At 37.0% G+C, this 24,912-nt stretch overlaps 1 protein-coding gene across 11 annotated transcripts; it reads right to left on the bottom strand.

Moving 5' to 3' along the window:
* Nucleotides 1-1,475: 1,475 nt before the first annotated feature.
* Nucleotides 1,476-24,912, bottom strand: LOC131791184 (uncharacterized). 11 transcript variants are annotated; one of them, XM_066173425.1, is made up of 9 exons: nucleotides 24,539-24,912; nucleotides 16,037-16,118; nucleotides 8,233-8,297; nucleotides 8,060-8,108; nucleotides 7,362-7,464; nucleotides 6,061-6,256; nucleotides 5,492-5,546; nucleotides 4,987-5,071; nucleotides 1,476-4,573 (listed from the first exon to the last, which is right to left on the bottom strand). In XM_066173425.1, the coding sequence occupies exons 3-9, from the start codon at nucleotides 8,246-8,248 to the stop codon at nucleotides 2,684-2,686; spliced, it is 2,394 nt and encodes a 797-aa protein (XP_066029522.1). In that variant the 5' UTR covers nucleotides 8,249-8,297; nucleotides 16,037-16,118; nucleotides 24,539-24,912; the 3' UTR covers nucleotides 1,476-2,683. The 11 variants fall into 11 exon arrangements, with proteins under 11 accessions (XP_066029522.1, XP_066029521.1, XP_066029523.1 ...); XM_066173424.1 differs by lacking the exon at nucleotides 24,539-24,912 and adding an exon at nucleotides 18,658-18,720; XM_066173426.1 differs by lacking the exon at nucleotides 16,037-16,118.

The following is a 24,912-nucleotide window of genomic DNA, read 5'->3' as shown; positions in this document are numbered from 1 at the left end:
CTGCGCAAACATAGCAGATATGAAAACAAAATATTTGTTTTATGATATTGTTACGAGTGATATATACGTCAATGGGACATTAAAACAGCTCCATCCAATTGGCTGTTTCTCTGTAAGTAAATGTTAAAAAAAAGAATAGTTTATACTCAGCACTGGTAATTATCCTTCGCGGTAATCATTTCAGGAAGCACTACTTCAGTTAGCTATGGTGAATATGGAATGTTGTATTGTTTGCGCGCTAACAATCTTTCATGCGATCAGTCGACTGGCTTTGCAAGACACCATCTCCTGCTTTGCATCCTAATTACATAATTCAATTTCCTAAAATAAAGAGTTGGTCTTCATGGAATTCTACGTTACGGATATACAAACAAAGGAAAGTTTTGAAAAGCTGTAAGCTTGTATCTATTTATGAATGATATTTTTAGTTCTTTAGCAAAGCTTTAGACCTCTATAATCACGTATAGCCTTTCTTTAATTGGCCCCCTTAAAGAAATACTGCAGCGGAGAAGAATAACAAGGAGTCTTGAATTTTAGATTTTGATAACATCCGGTAGCTCCCAAGGAAAACGCTTAGAGGAAAATGTGGTGATGTATGGTAAATAATACCACAGGCGGCCCAAGCTCCAGCTGTGGGATTATCATCTTGCGAAATAAGAGTCATGGCGAAATTATAAGAGTTTGTATGGGAATATTTACGACCGCTCTTGGGAATGAAAAAATCAGTCAAATTCTCAATAAAAATAATCACCTTACTTCCACAGTGCATCGCTTGTTATCTGACCGCTTACTATGTTGAAAAGAACCCATTTTAGCGAGTTATCCATTTCTAGGTTTATTGCATAAGATCGGGCGTTCGGAAATGGAGTGTGCAGCCCTAGGCTTCTCTTATGATTTTGCCATGACTCTTATTTATTTCGCAAGATGATCATCTCACAGCTGGAGTTTGGGCCGCCTGTGATAAGACAAGGACAGTGGTACCAAACATAGGCCATACAAAAGACACTGTCTGACAATCCAAGAAGTTTCTCAGGGTAAGATTGGTATTTAAGCTGCCTTAAACATAATTCTAAAAGATCTCACAGAGTAACGAATGCTGATGATTTATTTTGACGAATTGTATATTGTAACCGGCCAGCTTTGAAGTTTATAAAAATGTTGTCTTAATCTTAGCCAAGGGAAAATTTTACAATTCAAAGCAATTTTACTCGACATTACAATGACAAATCGTTGAATCGTTACTGAAGCATTCATGTTTTTTTTTCTTTCATTAAATCTTAGCCCATCTCTTGAAATAAATTCAGCTTTGAGCTGTCCCATTTTTTCGTTTAACCTCTCCATGGTCTCAAAATAGGATAATCGGTTAAGTATATTATCAACAAATTTACGATACCGATAGTTTTATCGTGGTTTTGCCTTTTGAGCGCAGCTCCGTGTTACAAGAAATTGGGTCGAGACGCGTGTTGCACCAAGGGTGAAAACGGGCCTTTAAGACAGAACACATCTTTATTTTCCGCTCAGTAGCTTCGTATTACAAGCTAATGTCAGTAAATAAGCAAGAGAACTATTTTCTCTCGCAGTAGGCTATGAATTTAAAGTGTTTCTGCACTTATATCAGAAACAAGAGGGTAAAATTAATTCTTTAAAACAAGCATGAAGCAAACTAGACGTAAAATGAAAACCTAAAATAAATGAAAATCAGGCTCATAAACTCCTTGCTTTATTCAACGCATGCGCAAGGATCGGGATCCCCTGATGTCCTGTAAACTAAAAAAAAGTCTAACAGTGATATCCTAATCCATGATTCACTTAAATTTTCTTTCTTTGAGCTAAACAAAGCATTAACTTTTTCAATCTACACACGAATAATTAAGAAAAAAGTAAATTCATGGGTCCTTGAATGAATAAACTAAAAACTTCGAAAAAAGTCTAAATTGATTCTAAAATTAGCACAGCATAATACAATAGAAAAATGAATTGATAAATTCAATGCGAATAAGCAATCGAGGTTCAGAACGGTCTAATGAGAGATTTTGTTTACCGTTCCACAACTGTCTACTATCCATAGCATTGAATTATCGGAACCCAATATTGCTATTGGCCATAAATGTTGTTTACTAAATTTTTTTTCTGTGCGTGCACAGCCGATTAGTCTTTACGAGCGCACAGCTTATTTCTGTTGCCTCTCCTTACTTAAGATTATTTCGAGTAACTAAATTACTGTCGTCTAAACATTAAACAAGGTTTTTCGCGGCTATAGACACCACTGAGCTAACCGATTAGTCTTTACGAGCGCACAGCTTATTTCTGTTGCCTATCCCAACTTAAGATTATTTCGAATAACTGAATTACTGTCGTCTATCCGACAAACAAGGTTTTTCGCAGCTGTAAACACTACTGAACTAGTATTTGAAATAAGAACTGAAAAAAATTCAGGCCCGTGCGGGATTTGAACCCATGACCTCTGCGATACCGGTGCAGCGCTCTACCGCAGAGGTCATGGGTTAAAATCCCGTACGAGCCTATAATTTTTTTCACATTTTATTTCAACTACTAGTTCAGTAGTGCTTATAGCTGCGAGGATCTCTTATATTCGTTTCTTCACCGCACTGCACATATATGATTTTCATATATCTACAATCATTATTTAAACAAGGTTTTGTTTTGAGTTACCTCGTTGTATTTACGTCTTAAGAGAATGTTTGATACTTCTAACATCTATAACAATATTTGCGGCAACACAAAAGGCGATTGTGAAGAAAATGGCCCAGAAACTAATCTTGAGGTACCTTAACAATAAATGTCGATCTTTTTTATGTCCTCTGCCGTTCGTGAAATCCTTCACCAGCGTTACACCTTTCTTCTTGCAAATTTTCTCCACAGTTTCGGCGATTTCTGGCCTACCCACAAAGTAGCAGCAAGATTTCGTAGTTGTAGACTTGAGGGCTTTTTCAAAATCTATCCTACCTTTGATGAGCTGAAACTGGCTTTCGGCTGCATTTTCTTCGCTCGTTTCTTCCTCTGGACTGGTGACATAAAAGCGGAAGTTTATGGAAGCAACATTCTTCTCTCTGATCTTTTCCAGGAGTTCGTCTATAGGTTTCCGAAGGAAATGGTACAACGCTTTACAGCGGACTGAGTAGAAGATATCGATCCTCTTCTCTTCTCCTATTTCGTTTCCTCTGAGACGCGCTTCTGTTTTGTGGGCTAGACAGCTCAGAACATCTAATACGTAGCCACAGCCAGACCCGGTTGCGAACAGAACGTAGTGAGAAGGCGAGGGCACGTTTGACACCAGCTGGTGGTACAACTTTGAGACAGATGAGCGATAAGGTCCCCACGTACGGAAAGTGACGTCTCCAGTACTATAGGCGAGCCAATGAGTCCAAGGGAGGCAGAGCTGGTCATCGTCCTCCATAATCGATATTACGAAACCAATGTCCCAGGTTGAATTTTTTGTCATGTTAGCAAAGGTGGTGAAGGGATGAGACCGTTGTGGCGCTATTCCAGTGCTTCCTTTCGGTTGGTGCAGAAGATAGTAAACGTCGCCGACAGTATATTTCACGTCTTTGTCGAGTTTGACATACAGAATGACGTAATCTTTACCAATGACTTCTTTTTCAACAATGTGACCGTCGTGGCGTCGATAAAAGTAAATGGAGACCAACCTGTCAACGCACCAGATAATGAGTATTGGAAGGTTGGTAACATGGGCCAGTCCGTGAGTGATCTTCCGAATGTTGTCGATAGCGTACCAGATACCGGCAAAGATATGCAGGGCCATTGCCAAAGAGTAGCTTCTTTGATTGGCGTAGTTGGATCTGCTGAGGGGAAAGAAGAAGCAGAAAAGAACGATCATCAGCACAAAACGGTAGATCTCGTCTGAAGTTAGATGAACTCCTATGTGGTCGTTAAAAGTCCAGCCTTCCACAGCTGCTGGGTCCCAGGGCTTCGTCCAGTTTAAGTGATCCGGAGACGTGCTATAGTTAAAGGTGCTTGGCGGATAATATTTCAGCTCGGTTCCGTCAATTAGGGGTGGTACAAATATTACGAGAACATGGGCAAGGGACGGAACGGCAATCAGGAATATCCCAGCAAAAGTATGCATTCTTGAATGAACCTCGCGGATTCCATCCACAGTGATCCAGTTTGGAGTGACCTCACTGATGAAATTTGGCAAACACCACATCATCGTATAGAACATCAAGTTCTGAGAGGTAATAATCAGTCGAGCAGTGACAGCCCACACCACATTGGTTAAAGTTTCTCCTATGTTGGTTCCCCAGATGCGTTTTGGGAGTTTACCACTTCTTCCGAGCACCACATCACCATTGAATATAAAGTGATCCACGATACACAACGTTGTCACCAGCAGAAACACGGCCCAGACTATAGCTTCGTATGAAATGGAAAATCGCTTCCAACGTTGGCGGACGAGAGAGGTGGTCTTGTTGAAGGTCACCACTTGATCCTCTTGACCGTCGGAAACTTCAATGAAAAATCCAGGTGACTGTTTTGAACTTTCGCCCCTTTTTGAAGGTTGCTCTGTTTCTTCATGGCCGTATTCCACCTCCTTTTAAAATGGAAAATGAAAAAAAACAATAATTAACATGATAAAACTGCGTGTGGTCTGAACGTTACTTCAATGACATGTGCTAGCGAAACGGGTCACTCTTCATCCCACTCAGAAAATGTCTGAGAAGACGTTGTAGAATAAAATATTCTTTTATCTTGATTCATGAATAACGCTTGAATCTTTTTTAGCCCCAGACCTGCGCTACACGAAAAGTTTTTCCTCAAAAAAAGTGCAAGGTTGAAGTCTATTCTGAGCTAAGTTTAACGATAATGTCTCTGGAGATTTAAGACATGATTTTATCACAAACTTTGATGAATCCCTTAGAGAGGTTAAATTCTTTCTTTTTTTTTTCCATTCTTGACTTTAAAATCACCGATGCTTGTTTGAAGCTTTTAGTACAAGCGTCTCACCTTTAAATCCTCTTTGCCTTTGCCTGGGGTGCTAAGAGGCTGAAAAACTTTTCTTCCTTGTAACTGTGTGTCATCCATCCCACTGCTTCAGACATATAATATATAAATAAATATTTTCCTATGTGTTTCTTTTTCTTTTAATCTTTACCGTTGGCAATGAATAATGAAATGATCTCCTCTCACTTACAAGTGAACTAAATTTGGAGAAAATCCCAAGAAAGAAGTGGCCTGAAAATATTCATACACCGACAAGATTCGAACCCGTGGCAGCAGGTGCCCAATTAGTATCTAGGGGGAAACTGAGCCCTGCAACTGCATTTTGAGAGGGAAGTAACTCTGTTGATCGATCTGATTTGAAATAGGCACTTAATCAAACTCTCAGAAGACAAATTGTGACGTGAGGGCAGAGACAAAATTTGACGAAATTTTTAAATTTTCTGAGCCTCGGAAATGATCTCCCGATGGTAACGAAAGTTAAGTCAGAGAAAATCCAGAAAACTCTTACCTGTTCGGTAATTGAGAAGGAGAGCTGTCCTTCAGTGATGCTTCCTTATGTGGATCTGTAGGAATATTTTGAGGTAAAGCAGTAAAGTCTTAGCTTCCAAGAAATGAGGGAGAAGGAACTATTAATGAGGCTATTGCTGCACTGTACTACGATATAACGGAATCTTCCCTTTAACCCTTTAACTCCCAAGATCTCATAAGTAATTCTCCTTACTGTCTGTCAAATGATTCTCATTATGTTAGTTTGGAGAATTTGGTATCGGATCAATCAGTAATCCCATAACTGATATTTTTCTATATTCTAATTACTTGTCTGCATGATATTTTATAGATATAGTGAGGAGAAATTCTATCTCGGTCACTCACGGTATTCAAAGGGTTAAAGTTCATTTATCGTATGTGGTCGGATTTTCAGGGATACGCATTGACTCAACAGGGAGAGCTAAAGAGCGTCTCTCAGGGTCTGCACGGAACGGAAATGCTTCAGCAAAGTTTGAATGCAGATTTGACTCTCTCGGTTACTACCATGTGCATATCATTTGCCAAGTCAGGTCTAACAAAATAAATTACCAATTTCAGCATCATGGAGGAACTTTGACCAATTGCAGACTTCAGGATTGTCATGATCGCGGTAAAAACTCAGAATTTCTTCCACTTGTTCATCAGTTAGAAGATCCTGAAATGCATCCGTGAAAACTTTTTTGAAATCACTGGGACTGACATTTCCCGTCCTCAGCGGATCATATTCATGGAAATGGTCTTCTACCTTTAAATGAAAACTGAATATCAGTGGATGATTCACGTCCCGTAACGAACATGTTGAGCATGCGCGAACATTTACCGGAGCACTGCGCTGATATCGCTGAGGTCATGGGCTCAAATCCCGTAAAGGTGAGTTTTTTTTCCAGGCGCTATTTTCACTGCTGCTCAGGTAATGTTCATTACTGCGAAGATTGCTTCATAATCACTTCTTTATCCGCAGTTCACATGTACAATTTTCATTTATTTACAGTCATTTATACATCAAATATTGTTAAGCACGACAACAGAAGCAATCTCAACACGTCAATTGATCAGTACCACTATAACACGTTGTTAGGGCATACACCCTCAGCCAACTGGATGTTTGAACCAAGTCAATTACTTTGCTTTTTCGTGCTACTAGACAATAACCACTCCTTTCCGCGTTAATAATGCGTTATTCTGAAATCGAAACACAATGACTGGTAAACGCGCCTTTCTAGGTATTGCAAAAGACACAAGGAAGACGATCGACAAATAAAATATTTTTAATTTTAATTTGGCTCTGTTTGTGTCGTTGAACTTTTTCATGCCTTGATCAGGCAATAAACCATTCGAATTTCAATGTTTCTATTTGAAAATGTTAAAATCACTTCGAAAGTTTTGTTCAAAGACAAATATTTCTTTCAATCTCGATAAAAAGTACCACAATATTCAACTCAATTTTAAAGCATCTAACGCTGAAAATAAAGCATGATGGAGTCTCTACAATACAGTGCAATCTGGAATTGTCTTACTAATTTTATCCTCTCAGCGTTTCAAAAATTCTGTTGGACGAAAATGTGCCAAAATAGAGAAAGATGTTTTTCGTCTTGTCAACTCAGAAATTTTTCTCTTTGTCCCACGCTCTCCCCAGTCTTTTTTTCTTTGTCCCACGCTCGTGACATGACAAAAAACATCTTTCTCTATTTCTATGCCGAGCTCAAAACTTACCATCTGTCTTATTCTCTTTACAAATCACGGTGTTAAAATGTAGGAAAAGCGTCCGCGAACTTCTCAACTTTTACTCAAGACAGTAATAAATTTATAAATGGCAATGATAATTAGCACAAAAAGTTTCAGAAACTCACCATAACTCCCTTTTCCCGAACAAATTTCCTGACTTTATCCATCAGTTCTTCTAATTGGGAAAACTCTAAACTTGTACAAGACGTTGCCTCCGATGACTGTTGGCTGCAATGAGGTTTTTTTTATTATTTAATCAATTAACATATATATTGAATATTATGATGGACTGTTACATGGACGATTCTGCTATGAGAAGGTCTGCTTTTGGCCATTTTGCGGCTAACGGTTAATTTCTTTCGGTTACGGTTAAAACAAAAATGTTTAAAATAAACTTTTTTTTCACGACTAACAGTTAAAATTTGTCAATTTTTACGCCTAAAGACTATATTTTTTTGCCGTGTTAAGGCTAACAGTTAAACCAGTTGAGACCCTCTTCTGATGACAATAGGACTGAAGGACTATTCTTTCGACAAAAAAACGTTTTGACTATTTCCCCAAAACAACGACACTTTTCTTTTATAACTCGGTAAATATATTTCGTTTTCGAATCGTTTATTCTTTAAAGTACAAATTTGCAACGACTGTTATACTAACGTGACTTGCAAGCCAAGCTCGCACTGTTTACACAGAGGAGGAATGGTTCAAAGCTCTTCATAGCACGAAATACAAAACGGAATGGCCTACAGCCCAAAAAGGTAATTTATATGATGCATTCAGTCAAAATCGCTTTTGATCACAATTAAGGAAAAATTATACTTACTTCCCAATTTCTGTAGACGTATCCGAGATATCAGCGAGATTGATGAATCCTGTTAATTCAGTGAGAAACTTCATTATTCGCATACACTTGCACCGTCAAATATATGTATATATATATATAAAGCTCAAGCCTATACGTCGAAAACATAAAATATGAAAACATGTACTTCGTACCACCTTCGAAAGACATGGCGGTAACTCAGCAGTCTGAGGTAACTAGTATTAAGGTGTTCACAAATCTGTGTAAATGCAACATTAAATTTACTTATGAAAATGTTTGGCTGAGATTTACGTTTACCAAAAATGCAACTTAGCGGCGAGTGTGCGGAGCCGGATGCCTTTTTCTAGACCGGCTCACGGCAACCCGTCTGGTTGACATGTACAAGACCTTGTTGTCGGTCAGTGAAAAAAACGTTCTGCCCTGCACACCCACGGCTCCGTTGCACTTTCCGAGAACATAAATACTAAATTTTCAATCAATGTTTTAATTTCATTTGACTGATCGTTTAAAAGTCTTTCTTTCTTCGCCAGTCCAGCAAGGTCAATTTATCGATTAGACGTGCAGTCACGTCACTTAACTCATGATTAAGATTGATGTACAACGGGATATGTGTGCATATTTAAACATAAAACTTTCTAGTCATATAATTTGCGTCTCAGTAAGATTGTATAGGAAACAGCATTTGAATAAAGAGGTATGCCCCTATGACTAGCCATGTCTGACCATCGATTTTCATGCAGTGTTACACGTTTTTCAGTTTGAATAATAAGTATATTCACTCAAAATTTTTCAAGAAGAGAGTTTTCAAACGAACAATGTATTTTTTCCTTTTTTCATAGCTAGCCGCTCGAAATGGAGTCATTTAACAACAGCGGCGAGTGATGCTTTTTGTAACAAAATTTTGTTTGGTATAGAGGGCCAGCAAAGAGAGATTCCAACAGGACACAAAACAAATAAAAATGAACGAACAAAACAGACAAAAGAAAATGAAACATCTCGGGAATTCTAGATATTGTTCGTGATTTGACAGGAGGGAGGGACATGCCCCTGTGACCAGCCATGTCTGACCATCGATTTTCATGCAGTGTTACACGTTTTTCAGTTTGAATAATGAGTACATTCAATCAAAACTTTTCAAGAAGAGAGTTTTCAAACGAACAATGTATTTTTTCTTTTTTTCATAGCTAGCCGTTGGAAATGGAGTCATTTAACAACAGCGGCGAGTGATGCTTTTTGTAACAAAATTTTGTTTGGTATAGAGGGCCAGCAAAGAGAGATTCCAACAGGACACAAAACAAATAGAAATGAACGAACAAAACAGACAAAAGAAAATGATACATCTCGGGAATTCTAGATATTGTTCGTGATTTGACGATGTCGTAAATGAGCGCCGATCATGCGAGTCTCATTGAGGTTAACCGATATATAGCCTTAAGACGGCCTGAAAATTTAGCCGTTAGATTTAAAAACGACGAATTTTAACTGATAGTCGTAAAAGAAGTTAACCGTAAAAAAATTCTAATGATTAGAACGAACAAATATATTTACTGTTAACCGCAAAATTGCCAAAATTTTAACCTTTAGCCGTTAAAGCCATCTAGCCATTGAGACCATTGGCTCCAGGCTGCCTACTGTTTGTAGAAGAGTGTGTTCACCTTGAAGCGATAACACACGTTAATTGCTCCACTTTATCGTCTCTTGGACGAGAGCATAAGTTTTATTCTCTAAAGAAAGTCTATCCAACAGCGAGGAGAAAATATCTTTAAAATTTTTTGTGTGATAAACGTGGCTTTTAACTGCTCAGTTCCACACACATCGATAGAAAATGGGAAGCATCTTATTTTGCTGTAATATTCAGTTGTCAGAAGGAATCTCTTTCGTTAAAGGAAAGCGTATCTAGCCATTGAGACCACTGGCTCCAGACTGCCTATCGGTTGTAGAAGAGCGTGTTGACCTTGACGCATTAACACACGTTAATTGCTCCACTTCATCGTCTCTTGGACGCGAGCATAATTTTTTTTTCTCTAAAGGAAGTCTATCCAACAGCAAAGAAAAAATATCTTAAATTTTTTTGTGTGATAAACGTCACTCTTAACCGCTCAGTTACACACACATCGATAAAGAATGGAAACCGTCTTGTTTTGCTGTAATATTCAGTTGTCAGAAGGAATCTCTTTCGGTAAAGGAAAGCGTATCTAGCCATTGAGAACATTGGCTCCAGAAGCGACAACACACGTTAATTTGCTCCACTTTATCGTCTCTCGGACGCGAGCATAAGTTTTTTTCTCTAAAGGAAGCCTATCCAACAGCGAAGAGAAAATATTTTTAAATTTTTTTATGTGATAAACGTGGCTCTTAACTGCTCAGTTCCACACGCATCGATAAAGAATGGGAACTGTCATATTTTTCTGTAAAATTCATTTGTCAGAAGGAATTTCTTTCGGTAAAGGAAAGCCAATCTAGCCATTAAGACCATTGGCTCCAGACTGCCTATTGTTTGTAGAAGGGTGTGTTCACCTTGACGCGTTAACACACGTCAATTGTTCCACTTTATCGTCTCTTGGACGCGAGCATAAGTTTTTTTTCTCTAAAGGAAGACTACCTAACAGCGAAGAGAAAATATCTTAAAATTTTTTGTGTGATAAACATGGCTCGTAACTGCTCAGTTCCACACACATCGATAAAGAATGGGAACCGTCTCATTTTGTTGTGATATTCAGTTTTCAGAAGAAATCTCTTTCGGTAAAGGAAAGCGTATCTTGCAAGAATCTCAGTGCATTTTCGAGGAGAGCATTGCATCATCTCACAAATTGCGAGGAAAGCTTCCGCTTGGAGTTAACTCTCCAACTAAAAGTATTGTGTCGTAAGAACAGAAGCAATGAATAAGAGGTTAATTTTCAGAAACAGAAGCATGCCCATCTGACCTCTCTATTCTATCATGTGCTCCCGAAAGCATAATCAATGGTTCCTTTCAAGTCACATTGATTTGGTTGTTTTCAAAACCTTTCGGATCTTGCCCACCGAAAAAAGGCAACGCATGAAGCGTAAGGTCCACAAACAATTTTTTATCTTATAAAGGGCGGTGAACCTTTTGCTTGGAGTCGATCTATTGATAACACCCGTCGGACCGTGATCTTTTCACAAAGTAGAATTAAATACCTAAACTCACGCCTATAAAAATATTTGGACTCTGCTTGCTCCACAACGGCTGTACGCATTTCAATATGCTTACTAGGTGACAGTGAGCACAGTGTTTTGAGATGTCATTTCCAAGTCTTAAGGCCAGAAACGTGTAGAACATATGCGGAACATGTACTGACATTTTTAAACGTGTTTCACCAGAAAGCAGATCAAACGGGAAAAAGTCGCTTCAATTTTCTCTGTCAGTTACACGGAACAAAGAGTGATAAATTTAATTTTTTTAAGACATGTACAAATACACGCTTTTCGACCAAATCATTGATATATTCTAACCATCGAAAGCTTACCAGGGCATAGCAAATTGCCTTAGGTCCACAGGCAGCGAAAGATCGCAAAGAAACAAAACCTAAACTTGCCTCGGTAAAAACTTTTTTCGTGTTCAGTGCGGGGATTCTGCTCACAGGTGACATTGAATTGTAATCTTTGCGTAGCCTTTTCCCAGAAAGAGATGAAGGATCGAAAAAGTGAAATTCTTGACGACAGATCAAAAAGGACACTCGATTGAGCATGTTGAATGCTATACCACAGCTGAAAGTTGAGAGTTCAATATTCGTTTCTTGGAGTTTTCAGTTTTCAAAATTTGCGAAAGGAAAAAATAACTGCTTCTGTACCCCATAAACATTTCTATGAATTTCTTGTTGCTTTTCATATATCTAAATAAACTAGAGCTGAAGAAATCACGAACGTTGTTTTTGCGAAGGTTCAAACCTAATGGTTGCTAAACTAAGCGTAATCAGAACTTGGAAATCACAAACTTGGAAACGATCGATTCTGTAACATATCTTCCTTCGACGGAAGCAACACCCATATACGGTATACTTAAGTAACTGACTTTCTCCATTTCCTCAAAGTTTTCAGCCATTATAGGAACAAACATGGGCTTTGTTGGAGTAAGTTGGACATTTTGAATATAAATATACAGTCCTCCTAAGCTTACGATATCTCAATTCTGAAACAAATTAGACTTGGTATTCAATGACCTATCATTGTTCGTGGTAAGCGATGACTAATCCGTTAAAAAAAAAGTTTTTTTAAGAAAATGTCACTTTAAAATTATAGGTCGTCTTAAAAGGAGGTTAAAAAAAAACGATTTTTTAAAGGTAATAGTATAAAAATATTGAAATGTGACTAACCTAGAACGGGCTACCTCTCTCGATCTTTTCCCTGTCGTGTTCAAGACAACCACTGAACGAAATGTAACAGAATGTGGAAGTCACTGAATATATATGCAAGAGGGCGGACACGAACAAAATAAATTTGGTCAGGTGATTATTTATGCTTCAGCGTTTCGGTGACCTCCGGCTCATTATTGCATGTTGTAACGTAGGAAAAATTTAAAAATAGCTTGTTTTTCTGCAATTGAAGAGTCTTATATAACATAGTGATGTGAATGATACACGTGATAAGAGAAATGGTTTTGATTTCGTAGACTAAACTGATATTTCTTCGAAAATAAAAAAGTGAAAATAACAATCCTCCTCTATCAGTGCTACTCAACAAGACAAAACTCAGTTCTTTCTGAAAATCTTTTTTTAGCGTGATATGAACAGCTTTGTAAAATGAGTACTCAAGATAGACTGTGTTCGTGATTACAGATAAGAAAGACAACATTCCATTGAAAATTAAATCATGAGACTGAATAATAGAGGAGAAAAACAGAACAATGATATAACAGAACAATGATATAACGTCACATCCCCCAATATCACACCAAACTTGTACAAAATTCTCTGAAAGCAATCTTGGAGAGACTTCATTTATCCTTATCTGTTAAACTGATTTGAAGAAGATAAAAAGAAAAAAACAGCCTAAATTATGCTAAACTTTTGAACCCTCATTACTTTTTGAAGCTTAAATTCACTTATTTACATAATTACTGCACTTCTACACGGCAGCACTCCTCGAAGAAGAATCAGTTGTATATCTTCTTATGTTTTGCGCTAAGATTTCGCGTGTTTAAAAATGAAACCTTAACCCTAACCCTGGATAATGATTTGCGGACTCACCATAAATTCAAACAACCTAGATGACCAAAAATATGCGATCATAGCTGGATGAAATAAGCTCTCCGTGAGCTGATTATGAAATAATGAAAACAAAATATCATTAAAACATTTTCCGTGATTTATGAGCGTCAACTGCACCGATTTCAATGAGTTTTTGTCTCCGTCAAGTTTGATAAGGTAATAACGCTCGCCTTCCTTGAGAGACTTTGAAAAATGTGCTCACAAGGTGTGAAATCTTTTCAGGAAAGTTAGTTCGTGTTGTAATGTGGACGAATAGAGAATCTTTTAATAGTTTAGCTGTACAGCGGCTTTATGGTTCTGTAGTTGATGCAAGAACGACGAATTTCTATTATGTTCGTTAATATACACTGTACCATCAACCTATAGGTGCTTTCCTAAACCAGCCTTCACGCAACCCGCTCAGTTGAAAAGACGGACGCCGGAAAACATTTTATTCATATATCTAAGTGCATGTAGAAAGCAAGCTCGGAGGTACGCTGACTTCACCAAGAAAACTGCTGAACTAATTTGTATTATGGAAAGATATTGTAAAAAATATTGTAAATTCGTGCGTTCGTCAGTTCCTTTCAACATCAGCAAAGATAAACGTGACTCAGTGAACGTCGAATAAGCATTTCCTGTTTTAGCGATACGGCCAATGAACCTTGAACTAGGAACTACCACTTTCTGTTTATGCCCAAGTTCATATCCTTCATCAAAATGATTTTGAAATATTAAAATGTCAACGTCTGCATGGTGATAATCAGATCTGATATAGTTGGAACTGATACCCTACAAATCATTTACAGTTCCTTTGTGCTGACGGTTAAAACAAATTTAAATTAAACCATTTTCGACAATAACTTAGAATTATCATATGTAGCGTTTATGAGCTATATAGAAATTTCGAGCAATAATAATGATTTAGTTCACAAACCATCCCACAGCTGTCACATTTCGACTAGCCCGGTTTCTCAAATATTGCTTTGATTTTAAATTGTTTTGAACGTCAGGTCATTCTATTTATGGAAAGTAAAAATTGCTAGTTCCTGTTCAGTTAGAGTTATCGACACAAATTGAGTTGTTCCTAAAGGAACCAGTTTTGGTAATTATAAGACATTTTATTTAGTCTCAACCACTCAATCCTACGTGTCTGAATGGCGCAAGGTACAAACACTTATCACCTCTCACGTTCGAACAACGTTGAAGAATATGGCAAACCCACAACAATGACCTCGTACATCAAGTCTTCCTGTATTTTGGAATAAAATTTGAATAAGATGTCTAGGAAAACAATTAATTTTGACCTCTACCAAAAACTTTTGAAAGCGACACAAATGGTGTAATTGTAAAAAGGAGCAAAAACACTTCAGACCCTTTATCTTTCGGTGCTACTGATTTCTTACAAAAGGAAACTTCTTTTCTTTTTTAGAAGGGCAAAAAAAAATTTTTACACGCTGTGAAATGTTGTGGGAACCTTCACCTTATTTCGTTTTCTATTTTGACATTAAATTCGCAGAGCTTGAATACCTTTACACCTTGAAGGCGTAGTTTTGCTTTGTTCAAAACTTTCCGAGGACAAAAGATTTCATGACGCAAAAAAAAATTCCACTTCTGAGCTAACCTCGTAGTCACGATTTCATTTCCCTAACAAGCCGTAGTCACGATTTCATTTCCCTCAGGGAAATGCGCATTTGTGATGCGCATTGAAATAAAAACGAAACTGCACTCATTGGAACTGACTCAATTTAGTAGACGCGGAAGAAAATTTAACTTCTATTTCCATCCAAAAAAAGATATAAGTACAGCAACGAAGTGAAAAGGTATGAAGCTGCGAGTGAAAAGAATTGTCTACTTGTTGACGGTGTGAAAACTCTCTATGCCTTTAAGTTCTCCCTCATAGCTTCTGACGCAGTACTGCTATAATACCGAGGATGATTGAGCTCGACAAATTTTTCAAATTTCATAGTTTCCGTGATGTTCAAATTTTAGAGTACGGACAACTCTATCAACAGGCTTTGCTCCAGGAGAGCGAGGAATTCGGCAAAACACGCATCTAACCTTTTTTATAAAAGTAAATTAATCAGCAAAAGGAATTGAACAAGTTTAACTTAAATGTTAAATTTCTTTAATTGTTTAGTTTACTTTGAAATAGTCATACTAAATGGAAATAATTCAGAGTCACACGCAATGCCATTGAAGATAAATCTTAGGAACAAGAACTCTTCGATGTCCTTGAAAATATCCAAGTGGCGGTACTTATCATGACATCAAGGGAATTTTATGTATTAAAATAACAAAATACCTTTTCTTCCATAACTCCGTAATCTACGCTTTCTAGACTGTCGCAATATAGCTCCATTTATCGTAGCCATAAAATATATTTTTAAGTCTTCAAAATCAAGCCTCAAAAAGGAAAGCAAAAAGAGAGAACTCGTGCTCAGACCTTATTCAACATCAGGGGAAAAAACCGATTTTTTTGGCAGTTCAGATATGTATTTTTCCTAATTTCAAGACAACTCTACCCAGTTGACAAACCTCGCTAAATGCAGGAGTAAAAAACATTTATTCCATCACTTCCTTGCCTGCATTCAGCAATTTCCATGCAAAAGTATGAAAATGTTTTTGGAAAAATATTTTTTCTTTAGGAAGGTCCTTCACCCTTTTTAAGTTTAAATGGATATTTTTGCGAGAAACACGCAGATTTAAAAATGGATTATTGTGATTCCCGATTCTTAAAGAGAACTATTATATTAAAAATATAGCTCACCTTCTCACTCCTTCTCACTTCAGCCGATTGGACTGTTGCTAGAATGACTGACCCGTGATTTGGGTTAGAGCTGAGAGATCTTCTGTGATATATGGGCCCGATGCAGAATATGAATTAGTCACCAGATACAAAAATGTAACCCAGAGCTATAATTAGATACTGCGATGCACAAAAAAGGCTTTCAGTGGGCTTTCAGTGGTTGAGACGTTCAAAACAAATCACGAGTTATGGGCAAATATCACGCAAATATCATGAACCAGCTGACGCAAGCAGAGCGCTTAGTTTACAGCTGAATTACCTAGGGACACTGGACACCACTAAGTATCCTAGCGACCGATTGCAGATTCATCAAAACAAACATAGTTTGAAGCTACACTGGTTTGCAGATTTAATGAATGTAACCGAAGAAGTTACAACTCATAGACCCCTCATTGGGTCTATGAATTGTAACTTCTTCGGTTACATTCATTAAATCTGCAAACCAGTGTAGCTTCAAACTATGTCTGATTGTCCACCTGGTTGCCGTGTGAACTTTAATATATTTCATCAAAACAAGTTGACCGGCTTTATCGATCGCAAACCTGATTTGATCGCATGAGCTAAACACACAGTTGAATAAAAACGTGATGGCACTTCCACAAACTGTGGGCTTCAAAGCTGAAGCAGTCGATGAAGAAAGAGTTTGGTGTGCCTGCACTGTTGAAGAAGTAGACGATGATTATGTGATCGCTTCCTTTGACGGCTGGAATGCGGAGTAGAATCGCCGCGTCTGTGATCCACGAGAGATCAGGGATCGAACATTGCTTAATCGGAAAAGAAAGCGAAGAAACCTTTCCCTTCAAGAAGACCGACTTTTACTTTTAAATATAACCCAAACTTATGTCAACAAAAAGTTCAAATTACGGTTCGCTTCAATTTTAGGCGTAAATTTGCATAATCTTTCATGGACGAAATCTTTATGACTTTCAAAGATCAAAACTATTTTCTAAAGTATTTCTGCTTTATCTTTATCCACTTAGCAAACAAAGCTTTCCAGATTACAGTCAAAACACCAGACGTAGTTCATTTCGAATTTCTCGATCTATCCCAGTTTCTCAGACTGCATCCAAACAGGTTTTACTACACACTTCCATCTAAGACTCCCAGTGGAACTTGACGTAAAATACGTCACGCGTTACTAGGTAACAGTGCTCATACATATGCACAAACCCCACTCAAGTGGGTTCGCAGAATTACATATTTTGTTCGTGTTGAAGTCGTCATGAGTATCAGCAGGGAGGCACTGAATAAAGCATCTTGTCTACACATGTTAGTTTACGCTTCTCTGCTTCTGTTCATATTTATCAAGTAGTTTATCCGTTCTTGTGTGGAACGTGTCAAAGAAGTGTAACGGTCAAAGAAGAGAAAATAGAAAGTTGCAAATGTATTTTTCTTTCAATTTCGCCTTTGTGCTTCTCCAGTTTTAGGGCAGATCGAATTGGTAGTATAGCATCCATTGTTTGATGAAAAATTAAATAACAATTCATGGTTACTTCCAACAGATGCTTGAAAGTGACTTTGCTAAGTTCTACAACATTCGTTGATGGTACAAAGATTCTTTAAAAAAAATTGCATGAGTGGGGCTGCGTAAACGTAATTTTTGCCTGGGAGGGCGGGAGATCAGACGAATAAATGTTCAAAAGTTCAAATGCCCGGGGGTTGCATAAGGCGAGCATTCTAGGCGGCTGTACACGTGCAAACGCAGACTTTGAGATCAAATAATTACTATTTCTTGATCTAGAAACTTAAGCAGGCGATAGTATAGCAAAATAAAATGGCTTCGAATTCACTGGAGACCAGATATACTGATGTGGAGAAGAACCGAAAGAACAGCTACAAGACTCGCCTCTATAGCTTCCTGAGAAATTTCCATACTATTTGGCGAAGAAGCGACACAGATTTACCGAAACTGTCATCACTGAGGAAGCCATGTGACACGGCGAAGATACAAGGAAATCGTCGATCATGACCATGTGATGAAACAAACACTGAACGCGCTTGCCACTTCAAACTACAAGGAAATTTCACTCGGCATTCATCTTTACAGCGTACATATCTCAAGGAGCTAGAATTTTCGCAACTGTTGAAAATTTTTCTGAACTTTGCATGTTTCGCGATAGTTTTTCTAGTTTTAGTTTTGTTGACAAGGTAGTTGATTATATCAATTTCCATAGTGTTTGTCACTTCGCTTGATTGTTCATACTTGGAAACGATCGATTTTGTAACACATCTTCCATCGACGGAAGCAACACCCATATACGGTATACTTAAGTAACTGACTTTCTCCATTTCCTCAAAGTTTTCAGCCATTATAGGAACAAACATGGGCTTTGTTGGAGTAAGTTGGACATTTTGAATATAAATATACAGTCCTCCTAAGCTTACGATATCTCAATTCTGAAACAAATTAGACTTGGTATTCAATGACCTATCATTGTTCGTGGTAAGCGATGACTAATCCGTTAAAAAAAAAGTTTTTTTAAGAAAATGTCACTTTAAAATTATAGGTCGTCTTAAAAGGAGGTTAAAAAAAACGATTTTTTAAAGGTAATGAAGTATAAAAATATTGAAATGTGACTAACCTAGAACGGGCTACCTCTCTCGATCTTTTCCCTGTCGTGTTCAAGACAACCACTGAACGAAATGTAACAGAATGTGGAAGTCACTGAATATATATGCAAGAGGGCGGACACGAACAAAATAAATTTGGTCAGGTGATTATTTATGCTTCAGCGTTTCGGTGACCTCCGGCTCATTATTGCATGTTGTAACGTAGGCAAAATTTAAAAATAGCTTGTTTTTCTGCAATTGAAGAGTCTTATATAACATAGTGATGTGAATGATACACGTGATAAGAGAAATGGTTTTGATTTCGTAGACTAAAGTAATGTTTCTTCGAATTGCACTTCCAAGGAGTTCTGGCAATTTCTTAACAATTCCGAAAAATATCTGTATCTGTAAAAATCAACATGAAGTATTTAATGTACTAAGTTGGCCGTTATGTGACACTTTTCAGTTTACTCAGTAAACTTGAGAGGTTGTCAAACCAATGGCTGTCGCCTGAGGTATGTTAGCAATGTCTAGAAGCCAATTGATCCGTTGAAAGTGAAAATAACAATCCTCCTCCATCAGTGCTACTCAACAAGACAAAACTCAGTTCTTTCTGAAAATCTTTTTTTAGCGTGATGAGAACAGCTTTGTAAAATGAGTACTCAAGATAGACTGTGTTCGTGATTACAGATAAGAAAGACAACATTCCATTGAAAATTAAATCATGAGACTGAATAATAGAGAAGAACAACAGAACAATGATATAACAGAACAATGATATAACGTCACATCCCCTAATATCACACCAAACTTGTACAAAATTCTCTGAAAGCAATCTTGGAGAGACTTCATTTATCCTTATCTGTTAAACTGATTTGAAGAAGAAGGAAAAAGAAGAAAAAGCTTAAATTATGCTAAACTTTTGAACCCTCATTACCTTTTGAAGCTTAAATTCACTTATTTACATAATTACTGCACTTCTACAGGGCGGCACTCCTCGAAGAAGAATCAATTGTATATCTTATTATGTTTTGCGCTAAGATTTCGCGTGGTTAAAAATGAAACCTTAACCCTAACCCTGGATAATGATTTGCGGGCTCACCATAAATTCAAACAACCTAGATGACTAAAAATATGCGATCATAGCTGGATGAAATAAGCTATACGTGAGCTGATTATGAAATAATGAAAACAAAATATCATTAAAACATTTTCCGTGATTTATGGGCGTCAACTGCACCGATTTCAAAGAGTTTTTGTCCCCGTCAAGTTTGATGGGGTAATAACGCCTGCCTTCCTTGAGAGACTTTGAAAAATATGCTCACAAGGTGTAAAATCTTTTCAGGAAAGTTAGTTCGTGTTGTAATGCGGAGGAATAAAGAATAGTTTAGCTGTACAGCGGCTTTATGGTTCTGTAGTTGATGCAAGAACGACGAATTTCTATCATGTTCGTTGATATACACTGTACCATCAACCTATAGGTGCTTTCCTAAACCAGCCTTCACGCAACCCGCTCAGTTGAAAAGACGGACGCCGGAAAACATATTATTCATATTTCTAAGTGCATGTAGAAAGCAAGCTCGGAGGTACGCTGACTTCACCAAGAAAACTGCTGAACTAATTTGTATTATGGAAAGATATTGTAAAAAATATTGTAAATTCGTGTGTTCGGCAGTTCCTTTCAACATCAGCAAAGATAAACGTGACTCAGTGAACGTGGAAGAAGAATTTTCCGTTTTAGCGATACGGCCAATGAACCTTGAACTAGGAACTACCACTTTCTGTTTATGCCCAAGTTCATATCCTTCATCAAAATGATTTTGAAATATTAAAATGTCAACGTCTGCATGGTGATAATCAGATCTGATATAGTTGGAACTGATACCCAATGAATCATTTACAGTTCCTTTGTGCTGACGGTTAAAACAAATTTAAATTAAACCATTTTCGACAATAACTTAGAATTATCATATGTAGCGTTTATGAGCTATATAGAAATTTCGAACAATAATAATGATTTAGTTTACAAATCATCCCACAGCTATCAAATTTCGACTAGCCCGGTTTCTCAAATATTGCTTTGATTTTAAATTGTTTTGAACGTCAGGTCATTCTATTTATGGAAGGTAAAAATTGCTAGTTCCCGTTCAGTTAGAGTTATCGACACAAATTGAGTTGTTCCTAAAGGAACCAGTTTTGGTAATTATAAGACATTTTATTTAGTCTCAACCACTCAATCCTAAGTGTCTGAATGGCGCAAGGTACAAACACTTATCACCTCTCACGTTCGAACAACGTTGAAGAATATGGCAAACCCACAACAATGACCTCGTACATCAAGTCTTCCTGTATTTTGGAATAAAATTTGAATAAGATGTCTAGGAAAACAATTAATTTTGACCTCTACTTTTGAAAGCGACACAAATGGTGTTATTGTAAAAAGGAGCAAAAACACTTCAGACCCTTTATCTTTCAGTGCTACTGATTTCTTACAAAAGCAAACTTCTTTTCTTTTTTAGAAGGGCAAAATTACATTTTTTACACGCTGTGAAATGTTGTGGGAACCTTCACCTTATTTCGTTTTCTATTTTGACATTAAATTCGCAGAGCTTGAATACCTTTACACCTTGAAGGCGTAGTTTTGCTTTGTTCAAAACTTTCCGAGGACAAAAGATTTCATGACGCAAAAAAAAATTCCACTTCTGAGCTAACCTCGTAGTCACGATTTCATTTCCCTAACAAGCCGTAGTCACGATTTCATTTCCCTCAGGGAAATGCGCATTTGTGATGCGCATTGAAATAAAAACGAAACTGCACTCATTGGAACTGACTCAATTTAGTTGACGCGGAAGAAAATTTAACTTCTATTTCCATCCAAAAAAAGATATAAGTACAGCAAAGAAGTGAAAAGGCATGTTGTAACGTAGGAAAAATTTAAAAATAGCTTGTTTTTCTGCAATTGAAGAGTCTTATATAACATAGTGATGTGAATGATACACGTGATAAGAGAAATGGTTTTGATTTCGTAGACTAAATATTTCTTCGAATTGCACTTCCAAGGAGTTCTGGCAATTTCTTAACAATTCCGAAAAATATCTGTATCTGTAAAAATCAACATGAAGTATTTAATGTACTAAGTTGACCGTTATGTGATACTTTTCAGTTTACTCAGTAAACTTGAGAGGTTGTCAAACCAATGGCTGTCGCCTAAGGTATGTTAGCAATGTCTAGAAGCCAATTGATCCGTTGAAAGTGAAAATAACAATCCTCCTCTATCAGTGCTACTCAACACCATAAAACTCAGTTCTTTCTGAAAATCTTTTTTTAGCGTGACGAGAACAGCTTTGTAAAATGAGTACTCAAGATAGGCTGTGTTAGTGATTACAGATAAGAAAGAAGAACAACAGAACAATGATATAACGTCACTTTTCTGAGAAAATATCACACCAAACTTGTACAAAATTCTCTGAAAGCAATCTTGGAGAGACTTCATTTATCCTTATCTGTTAAACTGATTTGAAGAAGAAAAAAAAAGAAGAAACAGCTTAAATTATGCTAAACTTTTGAACCCTAATTACCTTTTGAAGCTTAAATTCACTTATTTACATAATTACTGCACTTCTACAGGGCGGCACTCCTCGAAGAAGAATCAATTGTATATCTTATTATGTTTTGCGCTAAGATTTAACCAAGAAAACTGCTGAACTAATTTGTATTATGGAAAGATATTGTAAAAAATATTGTAAATTCGTGTGTTTGGCAGTTCCTTTCAACATCAACAAAGATAAACGTGACTCAGTGAACGTCGAATAAGCATTTTCCGTTTTAGCGATACGGCCAATGAACCTTGAACTAGGAACTACCACTTTCTGTTTATGCCCAAGTTCATATCCTTCATCAAAATGATTTTGAAATATTAAAATGTCAACGTCTGCATTGTGATAATCAGATCTGATATAGTTGGAACTGATACCCTATGAATAATTTACAGTTCCTTTGTGCTTTTTTTTTATAAACAAATTTAAATTAAACCATTTTCGACAATAACTTAGAATTATCATATGTAGCGTTTATGAGCTATATAGAAATTTCGAACAATAATAATGATTTAGTTTACAAATCATCCCACAGCTATCAAATTTCGACTAGCCCGGTTTCTCAAATATTGCTTTGATTTTAAATTGTTTTGAACGTCAGGTCATTCTATTTATGGAAGGTAAAAATTGCTAGTTCCCGTTCAGTTAGAGTTATCGACACAAATTGAGTTGTTCCTTAAAGGAACCAGTTTTCGTAATTATAAGACATTTTTTCCAACGTATCTGTATGGTGCAAGGAATAAACACTTATCACCTCTCACGTTCGAACAACGTTGACCTCGTACATCAAGTCTTCCTGTATCTTGGAGAAAAAATTTGAATAAGATGTCTAGAAAAACAATTAATTTTGACCTCTACCAAAAACTTTTGAAAGCGAAACAAATGGTGTTATTGTAAAAAGGAGCAAAAACACTTCAGACCCTTTATCTTTCAGTGCTACTGATTTCTTAAAAAAGCAAACTTCTTTTCTTTTTTAGAAGGGCAAAATTACATTTTTTACATGCTGTGAAATGTTGTGGGAACCTTCACCTCATTTCTTTTTTTATTTTAACAATAAATCCGCATAGCTTGAATACCTTTACACCTTGAATGCGTAGGTTTGCTTTGTTTAAAACTTTCTGTGGACAAAAGATTTCATGACGCAAAAAAAAAAATTCCACTTCTGAGCTAACCTCGTAGTCACGATTTCATTTCCCTAACCAGCAGTAGTCACGATTTCATTTCCCTCAGGGAAATGCGCATTTGTGGTGCGCATTGAAATAAAAATGAAACTGCACTCAGTGGAACTGACTCAATTTAGTCGACGCGGAAGTAAATTTAACTTCTCTTTCCATCCAAAAAAAGATGTAAGTACAGCAACGAAGTGAAAAGGTATGAAACTGCGAGTGAAAAGAATTTTCTGCTTGTTGACGGTGTGAAAACTCTCTATGCCTTTAAGTTCTCCCTCATAGCTTCTGACGCAGTACTGCTATAATACCGAGGATGATTGAGCTCGACAAATTTTTCAAATTTCATAGTTTCCGTGATGTTCAAATTTTAGAGTACGGACAACTCTATCAACAGGCTTTGCTCCAGGAGAGCGAGGAATTCGGCAAAACACGCATCTAATCTTTTTTATAAAAGTAAATTAATCAGCAAAAGGAATTGAACAAGTTTAACTTAAATGTTAAATTTCTTTAATTGTTTAGTTTACTTTGAAATAGTCATACTAAATGGAAATAATTCAGAGTCACACGCAATGCCATTGAAGATAAATCTTAGGAACAAGAACTCTTCGATGTCCTTGAAAATATCCAAGTGGCGGTACTTATCATGACATCAAGGGAATTTTATGTATTAAAATAACAAAATACCTTTTCTTCCATAACTCCGTAATCTACGCTTTCTAGACTGTCGCAATATAGCTCCATTTATCGTAGCCATAAAATATATTTTTAAGTCTTCAAAATCAAGCCTCAAAAAGGAAAGCAAAAAGAGAGAACTCGTGCTCAGACCTTATTCAACATCAGGGGAAAAAACCGATTTTTTGGCAGTTCAGATATGTATTTTTCCTAATTTCAAGACAACTCTACCCAGTTGACAAACCTCGCTAAATGCAGGAGTAAAAAACATTTATTCCATCACTTCCTTGCCTGCATTCAGCAATTTCCATGCAAAAGTATGAAAATGTTTTTGGAAAAATATTTTTCCTTTAGGAAGGTCCTTCACCCTTTTTAAGTTTAAATGGATATTTTTGCGAGAAACACGCAGATTTAAAAATGGATTTTTGTGATTCCCGATTCTTAAAGAGAACTATTATATTAAAAATATAGCTCACCTTCGCACTCCTTCTCACTTCAGCCGAATGGACTGTTGCTGGAATGACTGACCCGTGATTTGGGCTAAGAGCTGAGAGATCGTCTGTGATATATAGGCCCGATGCAGAATATGAATTAGTCACCAGATACAAAAACGTAACCCAGAGCTATAATTAGATACCGCGGTGCACAAAAAAGGCTTTCAGTGAGCTTTCAGTGATAGAGACGTCCAAAACTAATCACGAGTTATGGGCAAATATCACGCAAATATCATGGACCAGCTGACGCAAGCAGAGCGCTTAGTTTACAGCTGCAGGGAACCTTTAAGTGTTCAGCTGACAGGAAAGTTCTAAATTTACTGGAGCCCAATACACACGTGCGCGTATAAGCGTTG

The sequence above is a fragment of the Pocillopora verrucosa genome, chromosome 10 (genome assembly GCF_036669915.1).
Source record: "Pocillopora verrucosa isolate sample1 chromosome 10, ASM3666991v2, whole genome shotgun sequence".
Lineage (NCBI taxonomy): Eukaryota > Metazoa > Cnidaria > Anthozoa > Scleractinia > Pocilloporidae > Pocillopora > Pocillopora verrucosa.
Note: the sequence above shows the minus strand (reverse complement) of the source record. Positions and strands in the feature narration are given on the sequence as shown.